At 42.1% G+C, this 22,534-nt stretch overlaps 1 protein-coding gene across 2 annotated transcripts in view; it reads right to left on the reverse strand.

The window, feature by feature from the left end:
• The window catches only part of TRPC6 (transient receptor potential cation channel subfamily C member 6), a 363,118-nt gene extending 343,944 nt beyond the window's left edge, over nt 1-19,174 (reverse strand). For both annotated transcript variants that reach the window (XM_077484400.1, XM_077484401.1), the window contains exon 1: nt 18,872-19,174. In XM_077484400.1, the coding sequence (XP_077340526.1) occupies nt 18,872-19,011 (140 nt within the window). In that variant the 5' untranslated portion in view covers nt 19,012-19,174. The remainder of the gene's footprint in view (nt 1-18,871) is intronic.
• Nucleotides 19,175-22,534: the final 3,360 nt, after the last annotated feature.

Here is a 22,534-nt window from a genome sequence, read left to right on the forward strand (position 1 = left end):
TTGTCACCCTCCGTTTGTAAGTTGGAGTCGTTAGTAACCAGGGGACCGCCTGTAAAAGTTTTTGAGTTATCATTCATATTCTCTGAAAAATGGCCAAAAAATCATAAATTCTGCCAGAGTATGTAAACTTAAGAGCACAAATGTATACTGTAAGCAGTTATATTTACTGTATTCTTCACAAATACAGCACAGGAATACAGGGGTTAAGAACGGCACAGTATACCTACTATAGACCTATAGAATACCCTTATTTTGTGTGCGGCAAGCTGTAAGTATTTCACTATATATTGGTAAATGCAATGACAGGGTTCTGTAATAGGGGTTTAAAGCGACAGTCCACCTTATGCAAAAAAGTAGTAAATACAGCAAAATCGATCAATGTCCATTTACTTTTTTTTGTGTGCAGAAGCCTGGAGAGCATTGCACCTGCAATCAATACCTAATGGGTGAAATGCATAGGCTCATATGGTATTGTTATAGAGCTGGAGGAAGTATAGCAGTACTACAGTTGTAGTGTGTCACTGCCCTGCAATCAACACACTCTTTTAGTCCCTCTGTTGCGATGGAAGATGGGACTTATAGTATTTGCCATTGATGGATCTTTGATAACATAGCTGTGCGGGCTCCGCCTGCACAGAAGCACTAAATTCAAATAACAGAATGTTGTTCCACATCACAATTTAGATAAGAGAGGGCAGTTAATAGGATGCTGTATGTGATCATGTCTTATGTCACACCCTAAGCATGGGTGTAACATAAAACACGGTCTAAAACAGCACTTCTAACATGTCCCAGTTCCTGCCTACTCTTCCCCCTTCCCTGTGACAGCAGGAGGGGGATATTCTCCCTGCACCCGCTGTCTTAATTTAAAAACAGTGTGGCTGTGCAGGACTCTCCCCACGCAGCCACGTCATTCATTTATAGATTTCTGGGAATGAGTCCCATCGTCAACTGCGGCCGATGGCTTGTAGTACTCAATGAACTGTGAGGGCTCTGGTAAGCACTGTTGTAGTTCATTGATTCTTCCTGCAATGAACTACCTACCCATATCGGAGGTACATGCAGACAGTGTACTGAGAGTCTGCAGGATCCTGTCATTGCAACCGCAATCTGCTGGGAGCAATGTTTTACAGGTTGTAGTGTAGAAAAATAAATGCACTTTTTTTTTTTACCTGCAAAAAGATATGCATTTATTATTTCTTTTTATAATAGGTGAACTTATCTTTTAAGAAGTCGGAGACCCACACAGCCAGCTAGGCTCCACCTACAACCAAATACCCCACACTCACAGGTTGCAGAAACAGAAGAGGGAATTAAGGAAATAAGATCTCATGGTTTCAGTAACCAGGGGACCAGGGACTACCTACAGAGCATTCATAAAGTATTCAGACCCCCTTCACTTTTTTAAATTTTGTTATTTGCAGTGTGATACTACAGTTGTTTAAATAAAAAAAATTCTCAATCATCTAAAATCAGTACCCCATATTGACAACGTGAAAACAGAATATTAGAAATGTTTGTGAATTTCTTAAAAACAAAAAACTGAAATGTCACATGTACTCAGGACCCTTTAGGTTTAATATATTTTTATTAATTTATTTTCATCTGGTAAAAAAAAAAACAGAACAAATCAGGATACAGAAAAAGAAAAAGGGGCAAAGGGGACAGAAAACACAAGGTGTAATGGTTTACATAATAATACCAAGTGGTTTCAAAAGTATTCAGACCCTTTACTCAATACTTTGTTGTTGAAGCGCCTTTGGCAGCAATTACAGCCCCGAGTCTTTTTGGGTATGACGCGACAAGCTTTGCACATCTGGAATGGGGGATTTTCTGCCATTCTTCTTTGCAAATCTTCTTAAGCTCAGTCAGGTTGGATGTGGATTGTGGGTGGACAGCCATTTTCAGGTCTCTTCAGAGATATTCAATAGGGTTCAAGTCAGGGCTCTGGCTGGACCACGCCTAGAAAATTCACAGAGTTGTCCCTAAGCCACTCCTGTGTTGTCTTGGCTGTATGCTTAGGAGCATTGTCATGATGGAAGTTGATGCTGCCATCACCATGCTTCACTGGGATGGTATTGGGCGGGTGATGAGTGATGCCTGGTTTCCTCCAGACATAATGTTTAGAATTGAAGGCAAACACTTCAATCTTGGTTTCATTAGACCAGAGGATCTTGTTTCTCAAAGTCTTAGGGTCCTTCAGATGCTTTTTTGCAAACTCTAAGTGGGCTTTCTGTTTCAATATATTTATTGAATTTTCAAGGTAAACATGACAAGCTCATGGTTTGTCCAAGCAGGGGCAGAGCTAAATAGTCACAAGTACAAATAGGCAACGTATAATGTTAAGTCAGCAAAGTACTAACCAAAACTGATAACCAGTAGGAAAGTCAAAGCAAACATCGCTAAGCTGTCCTCTAAGGGCATACATTATTTTATTTTATTTTTTCCCAGATTTCCTTATAGTATGTCACTATTTCTGTCATTTAGTATATCTTTGAAAATAATCTATTTCAGACACCGAGAAGCCCATAGTTATTAGGAAATTAAATATGCCTGTATATGTGAACTTCAAACACAGCAGCATTTCTCTTCTCTTAAAGACCAGTAATTTGTCAGCAGTAAATTTGCTGCATGGATAAATGAAATGAATGGATGATAATTGTCTCCTGTATATGGATTCTTTGGGCTGCGGACATTCAGAAGTTCATCTAAGCTTCTTGGCGATGGTCCTGACATTGTCACATTGGGTGACATTTTAATTTGATATACTTTTCTGGTACAATGAATGTGTGTCATAAAGTACAGACTATTAACGAACCATGATCCATTGACCCAGGTTGGGGGACCAACGCGCAATGCCTGAGCCGTCTAAGTGGGCTTTCATGTGTTTTGCAGTGAGGAGAGGCTTCCGCCTAGCCATAGAGCCCAGATTGGTGGACAGCTGCAGTGATGGTTTTCCTTCAGGAATTTTTTCACATCTCCCCAAGGATCTCTGGAGCTCAGTCTGGGTCTTGGTCACCTCTCTTACTAAGGTCTTTCTTCCCCAACTGCTCAGTTTGGCTGTGCGACCAGCTCTTGGAAGAGCCCTGGTTGTGTCTAACTTCATCCACTTGATAATTATGGCGGCCACTGTGCTATTTGGGAATCTTCAGTGCAGTAGACATTTTTTGTAGTCTTCCCCAGATCTTTGCCTTACAATAATCCTTTCTCTGAACTGTGAGGCAATATTGGGACCAACTATATAAACCCATAGTATATACAATCTCCTCTTCTCCTCCAGCACTTCCTTGCATGCAGAATATCACACCTCCAGCACATCACTTGCTTGCACTTTCCAGCTAGCACTGTAGGCCTGACACTAACTCAGTCAGGCCTAAAGCAGATACCCTTTGCATGTAGGGACCTTGAGCCCCTATTGTGTAGCAAAAATATAAAGTTCCAGTGCTAACTGTTCCTGTGGCTACTGCTCTCAGTATCACTTTTTCAGGCACTGCCAGCCCTCCTGGCTGCAGCTGTCTATGCCACCACAATCCTCCAGACTGGCTCTGCACCCCTCCCAGACTGCTGCATCTCAGTCCTCTCAGGCCTGCCTCCCAGTCCTCCAGACTGTGTGAACACTCACCAGCCCTCTTGGCTGCCTCTGTGGAACTCTTGGAGATTTCCACAGAGGGTGTCCTTTCTTGCTCCTCCTGTGCCTCCAGGTCACGACACCTCTGTAGGTTGTTAGAGGGTTCCCGTCTACACCTGAGCCCAGGCCCAAGGACACCCCCCCCCCCAGACTGGGGAGCTCCTTTAAAGGCCCCGACAGCCTAACACTCCATCTTCCACTCACTCAACTCCTCCCCAGCTGGACTGACCCTGAGTATTTAAGTAGGCCTGCCTGCTGCCAATCCAGATTGGGGATTGGTCAGGGCTCCTCAGAACCTCCCCTCTCAACCTCTCTTTCCAGAAAACACCAGAACATTCTGTAAATAAGTGGGAGGACCTAGTGACACCACCTGTGAGTCAGCCAGCTCTATTCTGAGTCACTCCCTTTTCAGATCACAAAACACACCCAGGCTTGGCTCCCAGTCAAGCCTGGAAATGTACCTATTTTCACAAAAAGGCACTATCACTCCTAGCACACTAGTGAGTGCTACACAACTACACAACTCAACAACGATCAAGAGAAATGGGAGGCACCTGAGCAAAATTTCAAGTGTTGTTGCAAAGGGTTTGAATACTTATGCCAATATGATATTTCAGTTTTTCCTATTTCATACATTTGCAAACATTTCTAAAATTCTGTTTTTACTTTGTCGTTATGGGGAACTGAGTGTAGATTAATGAGAAAAAATGAATTTAAACAATTGTAATATCAGACTGCAACATAACAAACTTGAAAAAGCGAAGTGTGTCTGAATACTTTATGAATGCACTGTATATCCAAAATATCATATTTGAATCTCAATTATTGTTGTGACACCTCCACATTTATTTAGAATTATATGTTCTAACAGTATTAGCCTGGACCTTCTGAAGGTGCATTGTTTTTCTTCTATTCCTCAAAATTTTAACTACTTCAGCCATGGAAGGATTTGACCCCTTAATGACGAGGCCATTTTTTGCGATACGGCACCGTGTTGATTTAACTGAAAATTGCACGGTCGTGCGCCGCTTTACCCAAACAAAATTGATGTCCTTTTTTACCCATACCCATTCTTTTGAGTCCTGATTAGAATTAGCCTACCTATGCTACGCCCCTTGTTACCATAAATGTACCATAAATGTACAATTGAAATATTATCTTGATAACTATGTAACGGTGTGTATAAACAACCTTCAATTGTGTCATAATAAAGCAGAACAGTTATTTGGAAAGATGCGGAGTGTATCATTTGTGTCTGTTCCCTACTGCAGTAGTTATTAATAATTTTGAAGCACTAATCAATATGAGAATAGTAGTTGCCTATCTATAAATTTCCATGTCAGATGGCGAGCTTTACCTAGAAGTGGATTTAGCGGTGACCCTAAAGCCCCGTACACACTATCATATTTTCTGCAGATTTTTTCCTTCATATTTACCAAAACCATATAATATGAGGTCAAACCTTAGGAGTTTCAATGTGTATGCAGTCAAGCAGGCCCTTGGACTACATGGTTTTGGTAACTCTGAAGACAAAAATCAGCAGAAAACCTGATAGTGTGTATGGGGCTTATGAATCCGAGACGAGGAGTTTGAGACAATCTGGGAATTTCTGATAATCAGCAGGTTGAGTTAAGCCTTTTGCTTACATTTGAGTTATGAGACTTCCTTGATCGGTAAGGCATTTTCGGGACAAAGGGTACCTATTTTACTCTCCTTAATCAAAATGTATTGATTGGTGATTATATGTTATGTTGTGCCAGTCTACTGTCCATTCTGGAAGAATAGTGCTGTTCGCAGGTATATGTAGTACACATCTGCTAGATAAAGTAGTTTAGAGGCAAGAGGATATAGGCACAAGTAGAGAAGAGAGAAGACTGGCCAGTCATTATGGGCATTAAATTAAGTAAGGGAATAAAGGGTAAGAGACCCTCAAAAATGCCCAGCGCAAGAGGAGCACTATAAAATTTATGAACCGAAGGTGTGGTTCTGCCTATACTTAATCCCTAGATTAAGGATTAGGATCCACAATGGGTAACTGGGTTACCACCAAATTCCACAAGGACTAAGAACTATGCAGAGTAAACAGCTCGAGAACCAGGATGGATGGAGCAAGGGTGACAATTAACACTAGACAGAAATGGACATTTTCATGTTAAGTTGTGTGATGAATTTGGGGTCAGGCACTGCAATTAGTAAAGTCAAAACAGAATACTGTATATGTTGTCAGAGAAGGAAGATGGGATGAGCACTATGGCTGGAATAGAAGCTAGAGTATGTGAAGTATGGGATTACAATACATGGGATGCAAAGGATATAAGAACAAAATAAGTCAAGCAGAATTTAAAGCAAGGAAATATTAAAGAGAGTTAAAAAAAAGTGAGAGAATGATATGCATGTGTTGTGTACAAATGGGAAAAATGTAAGCGATTTTAGAGAGATAATCATGTATGTGTGTGAATGCTGGAACATTTAGTTTTATCTCTTGTGTGTGTCATGTATGCAGCTATGACTCCCTCCTTTTGCGCTCTCATGAAAGAATGTAGCTGGGATGAGAGATCAGTGATAAGCTGGAAGGACACCATGCCAATTTTTTTTTTTAGCGACAAAACATTTATAACACACTGGGCTGGTTTATTTAATTTAATGATAAACAATGTGATCACAATTATTTTGAATCTGTTTTCCAAACATGGTAAAATGAAGGTTACATTTAACTGTGTATTACACAAATTGAAATTTAATTGAATTGAAATTGAATTGCGTCATAATAAAGCAGAACAGTTATTTGGAAAGATGCAGAGTGTATCTTTTGTGTCTGTTCCCTACTGCAGTAGTTATTAATAATTTGGAACCACTAATCAATATGAGGATAGCAGTTACCTATCTATAAATTTCCATGCCACCCATAAATAGAGCTTTCTTTTGGTGGTACCATATATACTCGAGTATAGGCCGACCCGAGTATAAGCCGAGGCCCCCAATTTACCCCAAAAAAACTGGGAAACTTATTGACTCGTGTATAAGCCGAGGGTGAGACATCCCTGTGTCCCGTCCATCCCTGTGTCCATTCCTGTGTCCCGTCCGTCCCTGTGTCCCGTCCGTCCCTGTGTCCATCCCTGTGTCCCATCCGTCCCTGTGTCCCGTCCGTCCCTGTGTCCCGTCCGTCGCTGTGTCCCTGTGTCCCGTCCGTCGCTGTGCTGTGCTGTCCGTCCATCCCTGCCTACCTGTGCCAATCTGCAGCCTCTGTGTGCCACGCTCTCCTCCTGGCAGACGGCGGCCATTCCTCTGTTCAAAAGCCGCGCCTCCCTCTCTGTGATAGGCGGAACACTCAATTTCCCAGCAGTCAGTGTTCCGCCTATCAAGGACATCCTCTCATCCTCGTCCATAGTATGAGAATGAGCGGATGTCCGTGATAGGCGGAACACTGACTGCTGGGAAATTGAGTGTTCCGCCTATCACAGAGAGGGAGGCGCGGCTTTTGAATAGTAGAATGGCCGCCGTCTGTCTGCTCGACACGCTGATCGGGCAGGCAGACGGCGATGACTCGAGTATAAGCCGAGGGGGGCACTTTCAGCCTCAAAAAAGAGGCTGAAAATCTCGGCTTATACTCGAGTATATACGGTATTTGATCACCTCCGCGATTTTTATTTTTTGCACTATAAAAAAAGACTTACAATTTTGAAAAAAAAAATATTTTTTTCTTACTTTCTGCTATAATACATATCCCCAAAAAATGTATTTATCAGTTTAGGCCAATATTTATTCTTCTACATATTTTTGGTAAAAAAAAAAAAATCGTAATAGGCGTATATATTGATTGGTTTGTGCAAAAGTTATCGCATCTACAAACTACAGGATAAATTTAGGGACTTTTTTTTATTGTTTTTACTGGTAATGGTGGGGATCTGTGATTTTTAGCAGGACTGTGACATTGCGGTGGACAAATCTGAGCCCAAATGACACTTTTTGGGGACCAGTGACATTATTACATTGATCAGTGCTATAGAAATGCACTGATCAATGTAAATGACATTGACAGAGAAGGGGTTAAAACTAGAGGGCACTAGAGGGTTAAGTGTGTTCCCTGGGTGTGTTCTAACTGGGGGGGGGGTCACTGGGACAACACAGAGATCACTGTTTCCGTTCACTGGGAACAGAAGATCTCTGACATGTAATTAGGCAGAACAGGGAACTGTCTTGTTTACATAGGCAGTTCCCCGTTCTGCCTTAGTACAGAGCGATTGTTGATTGGCGGTGGACATGGAGTCCGCGGGACCCGCAGGCACGCTCCACAGGTTTCCGGCAGGGGCGCAGCAACCCGCTACCCAGTCACTAAAATCTCATATTACCTTGTTCAGGTACCTATGGTAATAGGGTGACCACGCTCCTCCCCATTTCCCTATTGGGCTCCTGTAATGTCCCCCTGTCACACAGGCATTCTGGCGGAGGCTGCAAGTATCCATTTCAACACAGATTACACAGCCATGGCCCATTATCACTATTATGCCTTGTACACACAGTCAGACATTCCGACGACAAAATCCGTCTGATTTTTTCCGACGGATTTTGGCCCAAACTTATCTTGCATACACACGGTCGCACAAAGTTGTCGGAAAATCCGATCGTTCAGAACACTGTGGCGTAGAACACGTACAACGAGACTATACAGAGGGCAGTAGTCAGCTTTTGTCTTGTCATTTATTCTGAGCATGCATGGCACTTTGTCCGTCGGAATTGTCTACACACGATCGGAATTTAAAGGATCAGGTCTTGTTGTCGGAAAATTTTAGATCCTGCTCTCAAACTTTGTGTGTTGGAAATTCCGACAACAAGATCCGATCGCACATTTTCCGTCGGAAAGTCTGACCGCATGTACAGGGCATTAGGCTAAGATCGCACAGGTGGCCCACCTACAATATGATATGGCAGCCCATAGGGTCTGTTTGCAGGCTGCAATAATTTGCTCTGCATTCAAGAGGCAGCGGTGTCGCCTTCTGAATACCTGAAAACTGTCCCTCTCACACCGCTGAAAAAAGTGATCCACTCTGGATCGAATTTCATGAGTTGGGGGGCAATACAGCCTGTGAAAGAGGCCTCATGAAACCTGCCCTGAGAAATTCCTTATAGCCATTGCTAGAGTATATAAAGACAAGAAGTGACTGCAAAGAGGCTGCAGGAGATCAGCAGCACTGAGATGCAACATGGGATTAAAAAAAAAGGTGAAAACAAGAATTTTTTTTTTTTTTTTAAACGCAAATCCAATCATTTATAATGCACAGCTGTTGTTGGTATATAAATACGGAGAATAAATACAGAACATATGAACAGATGACTCTATAATATTTTTAGAAAATCTCTTCACTTGCAATATCTGTTGCCTCATAAACCCCAGCCTGGCTTAATTTCATTTCGCTCATCATTTCCCTAACGAGGAAAAACCTGATTGGAGGATCAATTTACAGCTCATCTCTCGAATTTCCACTCCGTCTACTAAGTCCGTTACTAGACGCCGCGCGTTCACCAGACGATGTTCTGATATATAAAGTGCCGTGTAGCAGTCAATGATTATTAGCACAATTAAATTAAACACCGGAAATGTATTCAGAGCTTTTTCTAGGGATATTTCAAATCCTAGCCTAGAAATCAGCCAGTCTCTGTTATAAAAAAAAAACACAATGATTATGCAAACTATACGACAACGGCAAATGCCGCATCAATGTTTTCATCTCACCTAATAGACTAAAAAAAAAAACTTAGAGACTCTAATAGACTAAAAAAAAAAGCTTCTCATTCAAAAAGTCTGAGCTGTAAAGTAGTGATACGATATGTGATTATTACTATTATAAATAAATCTCATCCTGCACCTTCTATGCTGATCAGATGAGGCTGATGTGCATTCGGCACAGCTCTCACAGGGAAAATCGAGCCATTCAAAAAATAGCTGCACGTAGCATTTGGTGAATGGCAGATATTAGCTCTAGACCCATAGTGGGCGATTGATTTGCTTGTGATAACCTGTATTTAATTAAAGACATCTAGAGCATCTACAGACATGCTTGGAGCTGTGCCACAAACTATGTCTATGAGGTCACAGCCTGTTTTACAGGCGTTTGACATTTTCTTTTTCTGCCCCTAAATGCCCCACTATGGTAGCCTATGTGTTCATACTCACATACACTATATTGTCAAAAATATTGGGACACCTGCCTTTACATGCACATGAACTTTAACCACTTGACACCTGGGCACTTAAACCCCCTTCCTAACCAGACTAATTTTCAGCTCTCGGTGCTTTCACACTTTGAATGACAATTACTCAGTCATGCAACACTGTACCCATATTCAATTTTTGTCCTTTCTTTCACACAAATAGAGCTTTCTTTTGGTGGTATTTAATCACCCCTGGATTTTTGATTTTTTTTGTGCTACAAATGAAAAAATACAGAAAATTCTGTAAAAAAACAAAAAAAAAATTTTTTATTTTGTTTCTGTTATACAATTTTGCAAACTAGTAATTTTTCTTCATAAATTTTGGCCAAGTTTTATACTGCTATATATCTTTGGTAAAAATAACCCAATCAGTGTATATTATTTGGTCTTTGTAAAAGTTATAGAGTCCACAAGCTATGGTGCCAATCACTAAAAATTGATCACATCTGAAGTACTGAGGGCCTAGCTAATTTCTTGAGACCCCTAACAAGCCAGGAAAGTACAAATACCCCCCAAATGACCCCTTTTTGGAAGGTAGACCTTCAAAAGTATTCAGACAGAGGCATGGTGAGTTTTTCGAAGTTGTAATTTTTTTTTCTTTTTCACGAAATTGTTATATTATCAGGTTATTTCTCCCACACAGCATATGCATACCACAAATTACACCCCAAAATACATTCTACTACTCCTCCTGAGTATGGCAATACCAAGCATGTGAGACTTTTACACAGCCTGCCCAACATTGAGGGAGCGCCTTCAGGCATTCTAAGAGCATAAATTACACATCTAATTTCTTGACTACCTCTTGAACTTTTGAAGGCCCTGGAGAACCAGGACAATGGAAATGCCCAAAAAAGGACCCAATTTTGGAAAGAAATCACCCCAACGTATAATCTATGAGGCATATCGAGTCTTTTGAACATGTCATTTTTTTCTACAAGTTTTTGGAAAATGTGAAAAGAAAATGAAAACATTTTTTTTTTTTTACACAAAGTTGTCCATTGATACTATATTTTTAACATATAGCATGTATGGATGAGTATTGCTGAGCATGCATGAGTATGGATGGGATGGCTGGATGAGTGCTGGAATGGGCACAGATCAGCACTGTGGGCACTACAGATCCAGCCCACAGCGCTGCTGCATCTGATCTATTCCCTCTCCCCTCACACTGTACCCATCAGTACGAGAAGGGGAGAGAGGAACCGGACATGATGCTGTTTTTTTTACAAGTGATCGATCCATCATTTGACGAAGTGATCACTTGTAAACAGCCACTGTCACACCATAATCCCCTCCCACCAAATGATGTGCACAAAGCAAGGTCTTATTCATCCCAAAGGTCTTCTATCTGGTTGAGATCAGGGCTCTGTGCAGGCCAGTCAAGTTCCTCAACCCCAAACTCGCTCATCCATGTCTTTATGGACTTTGCTCTGTGCACTGGTGCCCAACAATTGATGGAGGGAGGATTGTGGTGCGAAGTTGTTTTTCAGGGGTTGGGCTTGGCCGCTTAGTTCCAGTGAAGGAAACTCTTAAGGCATCAGCATACCAATACACTTTGGACAATTCCATGCTCCCAACTTTGTGGGAACAGTTTGGGGATGGCCCCTTCCTGTTCCAACATGACTGTGCACCAGTGCACAAAGCAAGGTCCATAAAGACATGGATGAGTGAGTCTGGGGTGGAGGAACATGACTGACCTACACACAGTCCTGACCTCAACCCGATAGAACACCCTTGGGATGATTTAGAGCGGAGACTGCGAGCCAGGCCTTCTCGTCCAACATCAGTGCCTGACCTCACAAATGGAAGAATGGTCAAACATTCCCAAAGACACACCCCTAAACCTTGTGGACAGCCTTCCCTGAAGAGTTGAAGCTGTTATAGTGGCAAAGGGTGGACCAACTCAATATTGAACCCTAAGGACTAAGACTGGGATACCATTAAAGTCCACGTGCGTGTAAAGGAAAGTGTCCCAATACTTTTGGTAATATAATGTCGTTCTCAATGGAGTACAAGGGCTGTGACATCACTTTATTTGAAGTCAATGAATACTTCCATCAGCCTTGTAGCTGAAGACACATACCTCAGTACAGACCTGATCCCACAGGAGCCAGAGTGCTGCATCCACAATTCACTTATCACGTTACAATGGTTTTCCGGTCTCCAATGCAAATTGATGAGAAATACTAATTTGTTTTTGTTTTTTGTAAACAATATTGGGTACATTTATTTAGTCATTTGTTATTTAATTAGTTTGTTTGTTCCTTTATTTATTTTGCAAAAGGTGGACTATGTCTTTAAGGGCTTGTTCACACGTGCTTGAATCTCTGAAGAGCGATCTGCCTTTAGATCGCTCTTCAGAGAGCAATTGCGAGGCAGTGAGCTGAGGCCGTTTTAACCCCTTGAACTCTGCACTAGAGCACCACGTTTGCATGCATTGCACGCAGTTGCAGAGCATTTGCAGAGTAGCCCCATTCACTTTAATAGGCCATGTTCGGCAGGTGCAACAAGGGGTATAATTCCTGCCGAAAATCAAGCATGGCTGCTGCGTTGTGTGTGCAGCCACAGCCGCTGTCTCTGCAGAGAGAAGGTTTGGGGGTGGTAAAAATACAGCTTAACAGTGGAGTTTCACTGCCCATCAATCGTTAGTGTGAACGAGTCCTACAGGGTGATAATTCGTTTTTTTTGGGTTAAGCTCAGGATTACAATACCTCCTGATTGGTCAAAAGTAAATAGCACAACAACACAGTAAATAACACACGTATAAAGCCCTGAGGGGATTGACCCCAATGTCCAACACGGCATGCTGTAACTTCTGCCTGCTAAAAGATTTAAATAGCTTCCTCTCTTCTTCCTCTTTTCTTTTTCCTTTTTTTTTTTGCATTGTATGTTTCAAGATAATGTTTAGATTTTTTTTTTTTTTAAATGCTGAAAATAATAAAAAAAATAAAAAATAAAAAAATAGTTTAGAGGGATGCTTTGTTCCCGAGTTCCATGTATGACACCGTCCTAAGATCACAATCATAGCATGTTTACTACATTTGGAAAATCCAGCTGTTTGAGCTGTAAAGGCTCACTACATTATACTGTATATAACACGCAGGGAAAGCAAGGTTGCACTGCAGCAGATTGAAACTGCGATATTTCCAGGAATACATATGAACAGGTGCCGTCCCTGGAAATCAGCAGCCAATGGCAACTACACATCTACAAACAGTCCAAACGGTGCCAAAAAGTTTTTATAGACAACAAGGTCTCCTTCACCATAGATTGCACATAAAAACGCACACGTGTGTTGAAGCATATTGACATGTATTTTAATGTGTTTTTTTCTGTACACACACATCAAGGGTCAAAATACTAACATCCTTTTTTTGTATTTTGATAGGCGTGTTGCATTGCATTGAGAATATAGTGTAGCGCTAAAAAATGATAAACTGAATAGTATATATGCATAACATATAAGCAATAAAGCAAACAAACAAAAATCCAGTGTTCACTGTTGTGAGCAGAAGAAAAATTGGAATTCAAAAGAAAATGTCCTTCTAATACATAATGGTGGTGAGTCTTCAATCAAGTGAAAATAGTGCAGACAAGATGGAACTGGCAGTGAAGCTTATAAATGTGAAAAAATAATAATAATAATGTAGATGGGGACTCTTACCGGATACGGTGGACCCACTTACCAGCGATAGTGGCTCAATCAGTGGCTCAATCAGGCTTGTGTGGGCCAAATGCCTCACGATTTAGGTTAGGCAGGAAGAGATGACTTCAAAGAAGATGCAAGCACGCTTCAGCGGTGGTAAAACAGACAGGATTCTAGAATCTCTGTGGTTCTCCAACGTATAACGAGAAACTCCACTCACTGGAAGAGCCTTCGGAAGGTCCGGATAAATTCAGCAAAGCTAAATCCACCGGGGTGAAAGAAAAAACAAGAAAAGGTTGAGGATGCCATACGGAGCCTTTTCGGTGGATTGAGCTTCACTGAGTGGAGTTTCTCGTTATACGTTGGAGAAGCGGCAAACAAACCTGATGGCCCCCCCCTGCGCACGCGCATGAGACCGATGTTGGCGATCAGTGCCCCCCCCCTCGCGGGAGACAGATGGCGGCGATCAGTTGCCTTACCCTAGGAGGCCAATGCTGCTCCTCACTACAGTTTTCCAAGGGAAGAGCCGGGGAATCATACAATCCTATATACACAATCCTATACCTACAGTTGATGCAGAGGAAGGCAAACAAAACAGCAAAGCATGATCCAATTTGCTACAGCAAACGGACGATGGACTTTCGATGGACTTCCGATCGAACGGACTTGCCCACAGATGAACGGACCGAAGTCCGTTAGTTTTGAACGTGATAACGTACGACAGGACTAGAAAAGGAAGTTCAATAGCCAGTAGCCAATAGCTGCCCTTGCGTCGTATTTGGTCCGTCGGACCAACATACAGACAAACAGTTTTCTCAATAGAAATTGATTCCGTCGGACAGATTTGAAACATGTTCTATTTCTAGGTCCGTCAGAATTTTTGAAGAAAAAAGTCAGATGAAGCCCACACACGATCGTAGTGATTCCGTCGGACCTTTCCTGCTGGAAAGTTTGGTCATGTGTACGCGGTATTACACTTTTTTTTCATGGAATTTTTATTGTTTTCGAAGAAATTACAAAATAATATAATCAAACAGAGTAAAATAAGAAAATAATACAATTACAAAGGAGAAGCTATAATAAGCAATCTGATGGTACAAGTACCACTTATGCCTTGTACACACGACCCGACTTTCCAGCAGAAAAGGTCCGATGGTCTTCCTGATGGACTTTCGACAGAGTTCTGATAGAGTTCCGATGGACTTCCGAACGAACGGACTTGGCCGTTCGAAAGTCCATTCAATTTGAACGTGATGACGCAAGACGGGACTAAAAAAGGAAGTTCAATAGCCAGTAGCCAATAGCTGCCCTTGCGTCGTATATGGTCCGTCGGACAAGCATACAGACGAATGGTTTTCCCAATAGGAATTGAGTCCGTTGGACAGATTTGAAACATGTTCTATTTCTAGGTCTGTCTGATTTTTATTTTATCTTTTAAACAATTGGATTAGCCCACACACAATCAGATTGTCTGCCAGAAAGTCTGGTCGTGTGTACGCGCCATTAAAGTTCCTTTTAATGTTTCAAATTCGGGAACCCAAATATTATCAGATTTTGTAGGTATTACAATGTTTAGTCTTGAAGCATGGAAGAATAGTGTACTAAGGTAATGCTTCATAGTATTAGGATTGCTTTAGTAAGGCATTTATAGCAGGCTGCTCATAAGAACCACATGAAAAATAACATCAAATAAGCGAGTAAAACAATTAAAATAAATCAAAATCAAATAAATCCAAGTCCAGTTTGCCCAGGAGAAAAAGAAACACAAGAGTCGCTTTCATTTCAATCTGTAGTTTTTTTTTTGTTTTTTGTTTTTTACCTCTTGGGATGAAGATTTTAGAAAATAAATAAAAGCCGATCAATGTAAGCACCCCTGTCAGTGGTAAATGGTTAGCTTCAATCCTCTAACTCCCACTTTTGCTGGACAGCTTGGTCTGTTAACACCTTGGCGCTGGCCTGACGCAAATATGCGGGATCTCAGGCGCCTGGTCCTTAGCGCCGAGGGGGCCACATATTTGCGTTAACCGCCCCCAATATAACTTATGCTGAGAGCGCGCACTCCCGAAACAGTTACCGTCGCTTTACCGAAAGATCCAGATAACTCCTTGTGATTAGGAGTTTTCAGACCAAGTGACCACCACGATTGGCTGTGATCTTAAGCCACGCCGCGCCTCCCGGCGTCATAAACCCCTTAAAGGGCCGAGAGGCGCTAGTGCCAAGAGGTTAAACGCTTCAGCCCTGGAAGATTTTACCACCTTCCTGACCAGAGCACTTTTTGCGATACAGCACTGTGTCAATTTAGCTGACAATTGCGTGGCCATGCGACATTGCACCCAAACAAAATTGACATCCTTTTTTTTCCCACAAATAGAGCTTTCTTTTGGTGGTATTTGATCACCTCTGCGGTTTTTATTTTTTGGCTATAAACAAAAAAAGAGCAAAAATTTAGAAAAAAATATAATATTTTTTACTTTTTGCTATAATAAATATCCTCAAAAATATATTAAAAAACACATTTTTTCCTCAGTTTAGGTCGATATGTATTCTTCTACATATTTTTGGTAAAAAAAATCGCAATAAGCGTATATTGATTGGTTTGCCCAAAAGTTATAGCGTCTACAAAATAGGGGATAGTTTTATGTAATATTTATTATTTATTTTTATTAGCAATGGCGGCGATCTGTGATTTTTATCAGCACAGCGACATTATGCCGGACACATCGGACACTTTTGACACTGTTTTGGGATCATTCACATTTATACAGGGATCAGTGCTATAAAAAATGCACTGATTACTGTGTAAATGACACTGGCAGGGAAGGGGTTAACTGCTGGGGGGCAATCAAGGGGTTAAGTGTGTTCTAGGGAGTGATTCTAACTGTGGTGGGGGATGGGCTTCCACTCACATGACAGCGATCACCGCTCCCGATGACAGGGATCAGTGATCTCTGTCATGTCACAAGGCAGAGCGGGGAAATGCCTTGTTTACACATGGGCACGTCCCATTCTGCGGTTCCGTGACATGATCGCCGGGAGACCTGCGGGCACGGTCACGCAAGTAACATGGCGGGCGCGCACGTACCCGCTAGCCCTGACAATTAAAGGGGATATACATGTACTCCCATTTGCCCACCGCTGCCATTGTGCCGACTAGTGGTGTTGCTAGGGGGTGGCTTTTGGGGCTATAGCCCTGAATCTGTGGCTCATAGTCCTGAGTGTCTGCAGGGGTCCCCAAGGGGAAGGGAGGCTCTCTGGGGACCCTGATGCAAGGGGGGGCTCTCTGGGGAACCTGATGCTAGGGGGAGATTCTCTGGGGACACTGATTTAAAGGGGGCTCTCTGGGGACCCTGATGCAAGGGGGAGGCTCTCTGGGACCCTGATGCAAGGGGGAGGCTCTCTAGGGAGCCTAATGTAAGGGGGGCTCTCTGGGAATCCTGATGTAAGTGGGGGACTCTCTGGGGACTCTGATATAAGGAGGAGGCGCTCTGGGGACCCTGATGTAAGGGGGGCTCTGTGGGGACCCTGATGTAAGGGGGATCCCTGGGGACCCTAAATTTAAGGGGGAGATTCTCCGGGGACCCTAATTTAAGGGGGAGGCTCTCTGGGGACCCTGATTTAAGGGAGAGGCTCTCTGGGGACCCTGATTTAAGGGAGAGGCTCTCTGGGGACCCTGATGCAAGGGGTTGGCTCTCTGGGGATCCTGATGCAAGGGGGAGGTTCTCTGGGGACCCTGATTTAAAAGGGAGGCTCTCTGGGGACTCTTTTAGGGGGGCTCAGGGAATCCTGATGTAAGTGGGGGACTCTCTGGGGACTCTGATATAAGGAGGAAGCCCTCTGGAGACCCTGATGTAAGGGGGGCTCTCTGGGGGCCCTGATGTAGGGTGGGCTCTCTGGGGATATATAGACACACACACGTATATTACTGTATATACATGTGTATGCCCGCCGAAGCGTATGACTTTCTTTACTACGCTGTTATGGGCTCTAGCCCCAGATCTTTTGTAGACCTAGCAACACCCCTGGTGCCGACCAATATCGCCGTGCAGCGTTCAGCAAGTGGTTAAAGGAAGTTGAAAAAGAACAGACTTGCTGGCCGAACTAAAGACTAAAAAACAAAACAAAAAAAAATGCAGTCACCACATCTAAGAATTGGTAAGATAAAATATAATAAAGCTTTGTTTTTGAGTGTAATATCGCTTTAAACCATTGTTCCCACCACCGGCCAATATCTGCCTATAAATCCATCCTCTGGACTGCATTGAGAGAGTCCAATATTCTGATGGGTTTGCTGGCCATTCATGGAGGATTTTTCATGCCAACTAAATATTCTTTACAAAAGGAAGTTCCAAAAGCTTGTAGCATTGGATAACAGGGATCAGTAAAGGAAATATGTATGCAGATGTGTACCCAACCTATAAGGCGGATTATAGGCACACACCAGCAGGGGCGTACTGACAACTCATGGGTCTCCCGGGCAATAGGAGATTATAGGGCCCCCGGGCAATAGGAGAAGATTATGGGGCCCTAGGGCAATAGGAGATTATGGGGCCCCCAGGCAATAGGAGATTGTGGGGCCACACAGTATACACACACAGACACATAATATACACACACAGTATAAACACACAGAATACCCATACACACACTGAAAAGGTACTGGAGAGGCAAGGCAGCTATAATCTTAATTTTTTTTTTTTATAAAAAAAAACAAAAAAAACACAGATTTTTACATACTGTCCCTGGTTTTATTGAGGCAGGCAACCCTGAACCCTCGGGCAGTGCCCAAGTGCCCCAATGGTCAGTCCGCCCCTGCACACCAGTTTAAGAATATGTATTGTTTAAAAAAAAAAAAGTGACAGTGATCTTCAAGTGAGTCCAGTGAGATTTGAGAGTGACAGTCACATGGATGAAATAAAGATCCTTAACTTGGGTTTAGATCTTTATGAATTGAACCTAATGTCTTCTATGTCCATAAAGGTACAGATTTCCACAAATCATCATCAGCACATCCATCCAACCATCCATCCATTCAATGAAGTCTGCGGCTACCGTAAAGTAAACCTGTAAGCCCTGCTTTATAAAAACTGCCATTGCTGCCTTGAATTCAACAGGTTCAGGCTCCAGCATCACCATCCAGATCCTGGCACTTGACCTGCAACAAGCGTGCAAGGATAGCAGTACAGACTTCACTGGCCGCATGCTTGTTCCAGGTCAAGACGACCACACCAAACCATTTTAAATATAAATCAGCAATGACAATGACTATATTTTTCTCTCCTTTAAGTCAGACACAGCGGTCCGCTGGCACTTGTAGTCCACCGACAGCCGGTGGACCACCGCATTCTCGGCCTAGATTCTAAAAAACAGAGCAACAAGGCACTTACATGTGGTAGTATCCATGGTGCTGCACAGATTTATCGGCCCCATCCTCCGCTTCCATGAACAGGTAGTCCTGGCTCTCATTCCTTAGAGCTGTGATGGGACAGTTATTATTCCGGGGCGCAGAAGGCTCGCACTGGCTCATGGTAACTCCAATAATCCTTTGCTGCAAGTCTTGCACAGGCAGGCAGGTCAAGGCACCTGTCAGTGAATGAGATTCCCCAGGCAGGGAGGCAGCTTCATGGGTAGAGGATGGAAGGATGCTCCGCACATCAGGAGCACACAGCCAATTACTGCTCCTTCTTCAACAGCCTGCATGCTTTTTATTGCTGCTCTGCTCCTCCAGCTATGGTACACTCTGTCTTCCCACGCCCCCTAGTGGCACACAGCAGAATGCAGCCTGGACAAGTCTGCTCTTATTGATCTCAGATCTCTTTCATTTAAATACATTAGGCTGGAAAAATAAATCATTTTTTAGTATTCATTTGTGGCTTGGTCAATTATAGGACTGTAATAAATGACTGTTTAAAAGCATCGGTCTATGCTATAGCTTCTTGGTTTTATCAAAATTGCATTGTACTAAAAAGATTACTGTAATTATGTATAGCTGCTCCGTTATAGATTCAGTTAAAAAATATACATTTGGATAGTTTTCTTTATGAGTAGGGAAAGAATATATATATATATATATATATATATATATATATATATTTATATTTTTTTTAAAGATAGATATAAAATAAAGTTAGTGAATAAGATTTTAAATATTTACATTTTGGAAAACCTGAGAATAGACAAAATTAAAAATAAATAAACTCCTGTAAAAACACTACAATGATGTGAAACCGAGAAGGAGACAATTAATGAACATAAAGTTGAATAAGTCTCTCAGCGGTATTTGCTCAAATGGTTAACCACTTCAGCCCCGGAAGATTTTACCCCATTCCTGAGCAGAGCATTTTTTGAAATTCGGCACTGCGTCGCTTTAACTGACAATTGCGCGGTCGTGCGACCTTGTACCCAAACAAAATTGACGTCCCTTTTTTCCCACAAATAGAGCTTTCTTTTGGTGGTATTTGATCTCCTCTGTGGCTTTTATCTTTTGCGCTATAAACATAAAAAGAGCAACAATTTTGAAAAAAAAAGCAATATTTTTTACTTTTTGCTATAATAAATATCCCCCAAAAATATATAAAAAACAAATTTCTTTCTCAATTTAGGCCAATATGTATTCTTCTATATATTTTTGGTAAAAAAAAAAACGCAATAAGCGTGTATTGATTGGTTTGCACAAAAGTTATAGTGTCTACAAAATAGGGGATAGTTTAATGGCATTTTTATTATTATTTTTTTTTTATTAGTAATGGTGGCGATCTGTGATTTTTATTGTGACTGCAATATTATGACAGACACATCGGACACTTTAGACATTATTTTGAGACCATTGTCATTTATACAGCGATCAGTGTTATAAAAATGCACTGATTACTGTGTAAATTACACTGGTAGGGAAGGGGTTAAACACTAGGGGACGATCAAGAGGTTAAGTATGTCCTGGGGCATGATTCTAACTGTGGGGGGGGGGGAGTGGGCTTCCACTGACATGACAGCGATCACTGCTCCCAATGACAGGAAGCAGTAGCTCCATGTCAAGTCACTAGGCACATTTTGCCGATGTACATTTGTGTGTGGCGGTCAGCAAGCAGTTAAAAAAAAACTAAAAAATTGATAGTTTTTCTTATTACCATTGGCAGAAGGCACCTACTTATGATTATCAGGGACCATAGCTCCCAACTGTCCCTGATTTTGAGGGACTGTCCCTGATTTGGAGCAATGTCCCTCTGTCCCTCTTGCCTTCTCCTTTGTCCCTCATTTTGATTTGATCTATATAATTGTATATAAAATTAACTTTTTTCTATCAAAAAGTGTTTCCCAGTGCTAAACCTTTCATCTGGTTTCTAAATAGCTGCATTTGTAAATTTCTAAAAACAATATAAAGGAATAGTAGTGGTAAAAAAAACAATCTTGTTTTTTTGTACAATTTTACTTTAAGGGGGCGTGGTAAGGGGTGTGTCCTATGCCTGCATACTTTTTCTTATAGGTGTCCCTCATTCCCATCTCAAAAAGTTGGGAAGTATGTGGGACACATATACATATATTACAGTAATAAAGGTAAAAAGTGCAGCTCTAAAACTTTAAGTGAACAAAGATGATTGAGTGAATCTCACAATGGTTAATACAAACAATGTGATTTTTGTATGAAAAAAAATCAGAAAGGAAACAAATTATTTAAATAAACATTGAGTCCATAGGTGAAGCGGAAAATGTAGTGAATCTGGATGGCCCTTACAGGGACATTCGCCAAGTGTTCATAACATCTTTAAGACATTTTCTCTGTACATTGCTACATTCATCTTTCCCTCGATCATGACTAGTCTCCCAGTTCCTGCCACTAAAAAACAACCCCACCGCATGATACTGCCACCACCATGCTTTACTGCAGGGATGTTATTGGCCAGGTGATGAGCGATAACCTCCTTACAGGATTTGACTGGCATCCACTGCCCTATTGAACATTCCCTCTACTTTCTGCCCAAATGTGGCATCAAGAGGAAATGGGAGAAGCACCATGGGTTTATGGGCATGGTGGGTGATGAACAAGAAAAGAACATTGGGCGCCAGTCACTTTTATGCTTTAAAAAGAGTGAAGTTTATTTCTTGAACAGGAAAAATGTGGGAGAGAGGGGATCGGGCATGGGACACCCTTAATAAACGATCAGCAACAGGCAGATTGGTAGACTCCCTAGATAAAAATAGGTGAGATGAGGTAGACAGCAGTACAGGAATATGAGCCTTGAAACAGAACCAGCACATGTGTATTTTGTAAGAAAGGCTGTCTCCTCTAGTAACTGAACTTTACTCACAACTTCATGCACAGATTCCCTTAGAGGAGTTCTTCCTGAAGTCCTCCCAGCAACTTCATAGCCTCCAGCTCATGAAGAGTCACCTCTGGTGCTTCCTCAGAACTCCACCCCTCTGGAATAATTTCTGGATCTTTGGTAGGCTTACCTCTGCATAAACCTGAACACCCAGATATGCCTCAGACAGGCCTAGCAGCCAGCATCCACCTCGATAGGCCTCAGGTTTCAGGAACTGTACCCATATCCACCCAGGCCAAAGCCCTGGGTGGAAGACTGACCCTGATTACCTGACTTATTCCAGATATATACCTTTTCCCAGCATGCAAAGCTACCAGTCTGATTGGCTGAAAAAGATATGTTTATCCATACCCTGAACTTCACTGTAACTCATCACTTCAATGTCAAAGGTAACAGCACCACCTACTGACAAAGGGGAGAAATCACAGCCAATAGGATTAGGGAAAACGCAATTTGACCCCTAAACACTACAAATTAGCCAGGCTGGCTACCACCTAGCACAACTAAATTTACCTGTAGCCCTACTTTTAGGACAAGGATGCTACACAAAGATGAACAGTGCCCTGAAGACAGGACACTATAGAACATCTAGTGGCAGAAAGGAATTACAAGTGCCAGTGCCAGTGTGACTTGCATTGTAAACCCCTGCTGGGGAACTTGTTGAAGTTCATTTCTTGGTATGATTTTTTATAGAATAGTTACATTGGTCTAACTTGGACCAGTGTAAGT

This window comes from Lithobates pipiens, unplaced genomic scaffold (assembly GCF_037356315.1).
Source record: "Lithobates pipiens isolate NorthernLeopardFrog02 unplaced genomic scaffold, aLitPip1_a1.2 Scaffold_16, whole genome shotgun sequence".
Classification (NCBI taxonomy): Eukaryota; Metazoa; Chordata; class Amphibia; order Anura; family Ranidae; genus Lithobates; species Lithobates pipiens.